This window comes from Lycium barbarum, chromosome 10 (genome assembly GCF_019175385.1).
Source record: "Lycium barbarum isolate Lr01 chromosome 10, ASM1917538v2, whole genome shotgun sequence".
NCBI lineage: Eukaryota > Viridiplantae > Streptophyta > Magnoliopsida > Solanales > Solanaceae > Lycium > Lycium barbarum.
Genome location: NC_083346.1, coordinates 4363566 through 4372321, shown reverse-complemented (window position 1 = coordinate 4372321; position 8756 = coordinate 4363566). Strand labels below are relative to the sequence as shown.

General features: G+C 30.9%; 1 protein-coding gene across 1 annotated transcript; it reads right to left on the bottom strand.

The window, feature by feature from the left end:
- Positions 1-2373: 2373 nt before the first annotated feature.
- LOC132614242 (8-hydroxygeraniol dehydrogenase-like) lies at positions 2374-6846 on the bottom strand. Its single transcript, XM_060328658.1, has 5 exons — positions 6693-6846; positions 6418-6531; positions 3282-3792; positions 2758-2911; positions 2374-2651 (listed from the first exon to the last, which is right to left on the bottom strand). Exons 1-5 carry the CDS (start codon positions 6788-6790, stop codon positions 2446-2448), a joined length of 1083 nt encoding a protein of 360 aa, XP_060184641.1. The 5' UTR covers positions 6791-6846; the 3' UTR covers positions 2374-2445.
- Between the last annotated feature and the right edge of the window lie 1910 nt (positions 6847-8756).

Below are 8756 nucleotides of genomic sequence, written 5' to 3'. Positions count from 1 at the left end.
AAAGGTTCAGGTACCTGAAAATAATGAAGTGATGAGATTTCAGTAAGTTATGTCGAATTGCGAACCGATACAATTGAAATATCGTCGACGATATCTTTGATACTATATAGCACGCAATATAGTATAAGGTTGTGAGGATCAGAATTCTACGTCTCTTAAAGCATGTTGACGTAGAAATAATTAGCAAGTGAAAAGATGCATCTTGGTAAGCGATTGGACCTGTAGTCTAGACATCAGAAGATGTCACAATTTATACTGATAGAAGTTTTCACAGCTTATATGGCTTACTCGACAAAATTTATATGAAAATTTCTAAAGGATTCAAAATGCCTGAAGCATATACAAATTCTTGGGAAACTTGTTTATAATCCTTAAATGGATTAAATGAATCAATGTTGATGTACTGAAATCGCCTTAATGTATATTCATTGACGAATGGTACAAATATACTATGTTTATCCTTATCTCTTTATGATAGTCAGAATCTTTCATATGAATATTATTGGAGCTCTTGAAGAGTTTACAAAAGCAATACATTATCTGCCGAAAGAGGTTGAAAAAAGAAAATTGAATAGGTCCTGAAGTACCATATCTTTATGCAATTGATGCACTTATATATCTTGCTATAACTTCGAGCATGATATAATTTACTCCTATAGGGAGATATTGAAATAAGATCAATTGCATATTGCTAATGAAAGTATGGCATGAATGTGTTTATCCTAACAAATATTGTCAAGTGTTTTGGATATACAGGGCATTCATCTGATCGACATAAGAGTTCGATCCAAATATGTTATCTCTTTCCATGAAAGATTTCTGTCAAACCATGATAACATCAGATAGATTATGAAGCAAGTCAAGAATGTACTTGATGTGATTTTAACAATATTATATGGTGATGATGCAACTCTATCTAAGGAATGAAGATGCAGATTATCAACCAGGTCGTTTGACAGATCTGATCACAAACACAGTACCAACCTCAAGATATGATAAGTTGGTATATACAAGATCGGAGTTCATCATCTTCAAGAATTATGTGATGCTTTAATTAGGGGGAGCAAATACGCGCTGTACTCTTTTTCCCTTGACCAAGGTTTTGTCTCATTTGGATTTTCCTGACAAGGTTTTTAATGAGGAAGCTCTCAAAGCGTATTACTAGATATGTGTATTTTTTTTTCCTTCATTAGGACTTTTCCCCACAGGGTTTTTCCTAATAAGGTTTTACGAGGCACATCATCTATTAATGGACATCCAAGGATGAATGTTGTAAATATTAGTAATGGATATCCATTTATTATACTTGAAAACCATGAATACTTGGTCGCCAAGGAAACTTGGCAACCAAGAATACATGGCCTCCAAACTATTATCATGTTTTTGGCCACCATTTTCCTCTTATAAATAGGAGGTCCATTTGATGATTTGTATGGCAATAAAAATCTCTCTGTCTCTCCTAACTTTTTTGACTATATCTCTTGTGTAGTGTATATTTAATATTATTTCATAACAGAAGATATGTTTTGACTTATTGCTTAAAGTTGCATTATTTCTCATTTGTTCGGTATCGAGCTGCATAGTTTTTCATTTGGTATCAATCTAGAAAATATAATCAGAACTATTGATTGGATTATAATTAGAGTTTAGAAAAAAGAAAAAGTTATATCGAGTAAAATTTAACTTTCGTAAGCACAAAATTAAAACAAACATTACTTATCCTTATTTTAATGTGTTATCCACGCGAAGCGCGGTCAAATTCACTAGTAAAAAAATATGTTCGCATAATTGAACGTATATTAACAGACATGTCTCTTTCTCATTCGTGCATTTTCCGACATATTCCCACTATTTTTCTCGTGTTATTTTCCTTCTTCTTCTTTTTTTCCCCTTTTCCTGCTGCTTTTTATTTTTCCTTCTTTTATCTGTTTTTTTTCTTCAGATTTTTCTTTGAGAGAAAAAATCGGTATTTGCATTCAATTGAGACAAATTGTGATAATGCTCAAATAGCAGAACTTACCTGTATTGAGTGTGTGTGTTTGTGTGTGTATATATATATATATATAGTTGGCATTTGACGAAAAAGTTATTCAACTTTGCTTGAACCTAGTTTTCAGAAAGACGTGTTTTTTTTTTTAATTATTTTTAAAAAAGGTTCTAAAACCTAGTTTTCAAAAATTAAATAATAGCATATCCAAATTACAAGAAATATAGATTGGATTTGAAAAAACAAATAACCGTCTTTAAACCACATCTTAAATTCTTAAAAATTAACATTGACATCATGACATTTTTTTTTCTCAAAGCACTAGTACAAAACTGACAATACAATGACAACTACGTCTCAGTCGCAAAACTAGAAAACTGGCAATAGACTAAAATTCAAAGAGTACTCTTAATAAGAAACAACACTTTTTCGGGATTTAGTTTATTACAACTCAACTCTCAATTAGCTGCTTTCAATGTGTTTCCAATATCAAGTACGAAACGATACTTCACATCTGATTTCAAAAGACGCTCCAACGCTGTATTCACGTAGTCCATCGGCACGACTTCAACATCTGGTGTTATGTTATGCTTTGCCGCGAAATCCAACATTTCTTGAGTCTCTTTCATCCCTCCTATGAGACTTCCAGCCACTAGCTTCCTTCCTGTTTTCCGCATTATAATATATACTTTAGTCTGAACTTTTCTATTCGAAATAGTGCATAAAGGAAAACTATATATGGACCGAAATTAGTGAAATTATTAGCTTACCCATAAGTAGAGGAAATACTGGCAACTCCACTGGTTTTTCTGGTGCACCAACCATAACAAGTTTACCATGAGATTTCAATAAGCTAAGCAACGGAAGAATAGGGTGAACCGCTGAAACAGTGTCAATGATCCCATCCAATGTGCTTATTGCAGCCTGTTCATATTAAACGAATTAAGCATTAGCCTCCGTTCTCGTGTTTAAACTGTTGAACTGACATGATTAACTAAGTCAGCATTATTTCTGTGACAACTTAAGCTTTTAGAGGAGATCGTCACACACTTCAACACTGGACCAGAGCAGCCAGAGGTCATGCTTTCAAGTCTCAACGCCACTATTGTTAAAAAAGAATTTCACGTGCTTGGCTCATTAAAAAGAATTAACCCTACCTGAACGCGGGGTGTGTTGAAGACACAATTAATTAAATAAAAGTGCTCTCTCTAACCATTTAAACTTTTAAATGAGATGTGACACACTTCAACGATAACAATATCATTTAAATTACGAATGTCCAAGTTATAGTCACCTGCATCTGCTCAGGATCGCGGCTGATCAAGAAAGAGTCCGCACCCAAACGTTCAATTGCTTCCTGTTTCTTACTAGCAGATGTACTAATAACAGTCACTTTGGTTCCAAATGCCTTAGCGAACTTAACAGCCATATGGCCGAGCCCTCCAAGACCAACAACACCGATGTGCATTCCAGGCTTGTCAAGTCCATAGTATCTCAAAGGGCTATAAGTTGTGATTCCAGCACATAACAGAGGAGCAGCGTCCATCGACAAGTTTTCAGGCCAATGTACTACAAAGTGCTCATCAGAAACCATGATGTCGGAGTAACCTCCGAACGTGAGGGTCCCGTCTGAGTTATAGGAGTTGTAGGTAAGAATCTGACGAGGGCAATAATTCTCGAGATCAACATTACAATTCTCACATTCGCGACACGATCCTACCATACATCCAACACCTACTTTGTCTCCAACCTTAAATTTCTCCACCTTGCTACCGACCTCGGTTACAACACCAACAACCTCATGCCTGTAATAATGATTCTTGAAATTAGTTACACTCATGAGTATATAGAGACTATACAAGTCCTGCTAAATTTTAACATGTCCCAACAAATTAGGATTTACCAAGGTATCAACAACTCAAAACACCAAGCTAATTGGGTATTTTTTTCAAATCTCAAATCTTTTACAGTAGCAGCAATGTTAAAATAATAAAAGATACAGACAACAGGAAAACTAGCAAATGAAATCATGGGCGGAGCTAGGGGAGCGTAAAGGGGTTCATCCCGGAAAATTATACTGTATATACATGGTCAAAATTATTACTTATGTATATATAGTAGACGTTAAATCTCCTTGGCTTCTTTGTGCGTTACTTTATATATTTTGAATTCCCTCAGTGAGAATCCTGAATGAAATAGCAAAGAAAACCTTTGTATCACTTTGCATAAAAATCAAATCTTCGAACTAAAGGTTCCAAAAAATGCTGCCATTTTAAGCTACTATGCTTATACCATTTTATAAAGGGAAAATCACACAAATACAAATTTTTAAAAAGTAATTTAAAGCATTACAACTACTTTCAAAAAATTACACGAATACAATTTACTTCAGCTTATTTACATAGTTTACAACTTTTTTAGGTTCTAACTATCTTTGTTACCCACATTTTTAGGAGTTAATGCATATAATTTTTACTTTCTATTTCTTTTAAATATGGAGAGGACATGAGAGAAAATTAATGTAACTTTCAAAATAAAACAAAATTAGATGAATACTATTATTTAATAGACCTTTAAATCCGACATCGATCGTTTTGAAAAGATTCTTTTTCATTTCCTTCTTTTTATTTTTATTCTTTTACTTTTCACTTGATGCAATTATTTTTTATGACAAAATGAAATTATTTGAATATATTTATATTAAGAAAAGTAAATAAACATACATTAATTATTATTCGTGCTTCAACATTAAAACTAATCTTATAACTTTTTTTATCGTACATATATGTGTGTATGTGTGTGTGTTTATATATGTATTTTATTTCATTAAAATAGTTGATATACCAATGTAAATGTTGTATAAAATATGCTTAATATTATATAATGTATACAATAGGACAATAATTAATATTAGACCAATGTTATATGTTGTATATGGTATACTTAATATAGTAACATATTTGTTCAATATTATAATGCATATAAAAGATAATACCTTTCGAAACACGTCCATTCAACATTAAAGTAGATTTCCTTTTTTGAATAATATACTATATATTTCCATCCGTCTCAAATTAGCATCATACGATTTGGAATACCAAGCATAAAAAAGGTGTATTGATGGTATATATTTAAATATTATATACCATTACTATATCAAGATCATATTGATGATATATAAGTATATTAATCATATATTAAATATATTTGTAGGCAGCGGCAGGAGGGAGGTAGGGAGATCCGAATATAAGTGATCTTTGTTCAAAATGTTCATATTGAATAAGATGAAAGAGTTGGAAAAACAGTGTGATGAAACAGAAAGATATATCAAGAACCCTAGAGAAAGAGTGGAACAGAGAGGCACGAATGATAATGCTTTCTTAGTAATAAGTACTTGTATTTTTACATTGGAGAATTTGTAGGAAAAAAAATTGATTTTATTAATTATTTCTCATATTTAGTCTTTAAGGAAGAAATATAACCTACAGATTTAGTTTCCTTATTTATAGGAAAATTGTCATATTCAAAGAATTTTTACTTACTCATTTATTAGTATTTATGTAACTTCCCCTAATGTAAAGCCTAAGGATCTTATAAGTTTACCTGGTAGTCCAATAAATTTACCATGATATTCATTAAAAATATCTATTAATTTCCTTTCTCGCTAATCCATTAAATCTACAAAAACAATATCTTGGGTGTAGTTGAATACAAATATTCTTAAATAATATTCTACAAAAAGCAAGACAACTAAGAAAATAATTTAATGAAGGAAATATCATTTGAAAATAATGAGGGAAACAAATCTCTTGGTGTAGTTGAATCTTAAATAATATTCTTCTAAAATAAAGACTACTAAGAAAATAATTCAATGAAGGAAAGATCATTTGAAAAGTGAGGGAAACAAATCCTTTGGGTGTAGTTGAATCTTGAATAATATTTTTCTACAAGCAAGACTACAAAGAATATAATTTAAAGAAGAAAATACCATTTTAAAAGAGTACGGGAAATAAGCACTTGTATATTTACATTGGAGATGATAATGCTTCCTTAGTAATAAGGACCTGTATTTTTACATTAGAGAATTTCTAGGAAAAAATTGATTTTATTATTTATTTGTCATATTTTTTCTTTGAAGGAAGAAATATAACCTACAGATTTAGTTTTCTTATTTATAGGAAAACTGCTATATTCAAAGAGTTTTTTCCTTTACTCATTTATAGGGTATATATTGTAAATTATGTAATTTAGTTAATAGTTGTATATTATGAAATATCTTACTAGTTTACTAGTATTTATGTAACTTCCCCTTTTATAAATACCAATTTCATTTAGACAAACATGGAATTTAACATGTCATTTGACAAGACAAATAGTCTAACCATTAAGAAAAGGATCTGAAAAATATAAGAAATTGGACAAAATCTTACCCAGGTACAATGGGATACTTGCTGTTACCCCATTCATTCTTCAGCATATGAAGATCAGAGTGACAAATTCCACAATACAATACTTTAAACTGCACATCTTTTTCACCAGTCACCCTGCACTCATTAACACACACAAAAATATACCCCATTCAGTAACACATCATCAAAAATAACAAGAAGAAAGAACAGACAAAAACCCATCATCAAAATTTTAAGAATTGAACAAAAAAGGTGCGTAGTAACTTTTTCAAGACGAGTTTAAAAAAATTGTACACCTTCTTGAAAAGTTGAAAGGAGAAAGGACCCCAGAAGTGTCTCTAGCTGCCCATCCAAATGCCTTAATTGGGTGCTCATCTTCATATGATTTTGCCATTTTTAAAAATAAATCTGTAATAATAGTAGATTGATATAGAGAAAAATGGAAGAAGTGATGATACAAAAGTGAACATGTTACGATCCCTATATATAGGATTTTGAGTATAGAATAGGTGACGTGATCGGTGAGGTGACTAAGGAAAAAATGCCGTGGAACAATTAATACTACGTAAATCAAATACTTCTCTTTTACGGTCGAGAGGTGTAGAATATTCTTCAGTCCTAATTTACGGGACTTCCTTTTAAAAAGAAAATCATTTCACATTGTGTTATATCGTTTTAAAAGGTGGATTCGGAATTTGAAGTTTATGAATTTCTAGAACGTTCGGTGGCGGAGCCACATGCGTTCCAGAGGTATCAATCGATATCCATTCGCTGAAAAATTACATTGTGTAACTAGTTTTTTTTTTTTTTTTTACTTTATCTATATATACGATATTTTGAGCCCCCTTAATTTTATGTGCGTTTACTTCATTTAGTGAAAATTTTGGCTTGGCCACTAACAACGTCCTCGACTTATTATACAGTACAATAATAATTGTGTTCACTATCAAATATCTATGAATATTGTAATACATGTACATGATGTTTCAGTGAATCCGTAGCTAATACACTGAATTCGCCGCTCATCATTTTCTAAGATATAATAATAGATCGTTTAACATAAAAGTTGTAGTGGACAGGTAAGTGTTCCTTAATTCTTAAACATAAGTTTCAAGTTCAAGCTTGAGAATGAAATCGTCTTTCATAGATAAGATTGATTTACCCCTTAAAATGGGACTCGAGGTCAAAATTAGACTAGCCGGATCCCAAGTACAAATCCAGATTAGTCTGACTCGTCCTTTCATATAATTTAGTACTTCAAGAAAACATAGTTTTTGTTAAGAAATTTTAGAAACTGATGTAATATTTTCTTAGTAAACAATACTTCCTCCATTTACTTTTACTTGTCACTTTTAACACATCAAGAGAAGACAATTTATTTTTCTCGTTTTACTCATAGTATTAATTACTCACTTCAAATCATTTTTCAAATCCAATAAAAATATGCATCAATTAATATGGGTAGATTGGTAAATTATGTACTATATGTATTATTTTTTAAACAGCGTGAAAAGTCCAAAGTGAACAAGTAAAAGTGAAAGGGGGAAGTAATATTTTCTGAATCAAAATTGATTTTTTTCCGGATTCTACTTATGTGTTATATAATTTAAACTAATACTAATATTTGAATTTTATTTATAATCAAACAAGAAAAATAAATTATGACAAAATATTTGAATACTAAAAATAAGTTACTCCAAAATTAAGTGCTCAAGCTATTAAGCATTTGACAAGGCAAACTTTTTAAGAACTTAAAAGAACAAATTTGTTTGTTTACTTAACTTTTTTCTTTTTGGGTTATTGAATAACTTCTCTAGTTTCCTCGAGAATATAACAAAATTCTAGAACAACAATGATAGCGACTATCCAAATATTTTATAATTAAATTAGGTCGAAAAAAGAAAAAGTTCTAGAAAAGCTTTTCCAAAAGAGACAAATTTAAAGTTAGTATAGTGGCTAAAGAAGAGCCACGAAGATAATGTGAAAGTATAAACTTAAAAGAAAAACTAATATAGTGTGAACTTTGGACCTTTTAATTGTTGCAATTTGCATGTGTGTATATTAGTAGACATGTCTCTTTCTTATTCGCGCATTTTTAAGAAAAACTAATATAGTGTGAACTTTGGACCTTTTAATTGTTGCAATTTGCATGTGTGTATATTAGTAGACATGTCTCTTTCTTATTCGCGCATTTTTCGACATGTTCCCACTATTTTTCTCGTGTTATTTTCCTTCTTTTTTTCCTTTTGTTGCTCCTTTTGGTTTTTCCTTCTTTTTCTGTTTTTTTTTTTTCTCTAGATTTTCTTTGAGAAAAAAAAAATATTTGCATCCAATTGAGACAAATTGTGATAGCGTTCAAA

What these genes read in the sequence shown, in the direction of transcription:
- LOC132614242 (XM_060328658.1), bottom strand. Translation starts at nt 6,790, where the DNA reads ATGGCAAAATCATATGAAGATGAGCACCCAATTAAGGCATTTGGATGG. An exon ending in CCTTTCAACTTTTCAAGAAG is followed by an intron (nt 6,532 to 6,692) that starts GTGTACAATTTT and finishes TAATGAGTGCAG; the next exon opens with GGTGACTGGTGAAAAAGATG. An exon ending in AGTATTTCCTCTACTTATGG is followed by an intron (nt 2,652 to 2,757) that starts GTAAGCTAATAA and finishes TGCGGAAAACAG; the next exon opens with GAAGGAAGCTAGTGGCTGGA.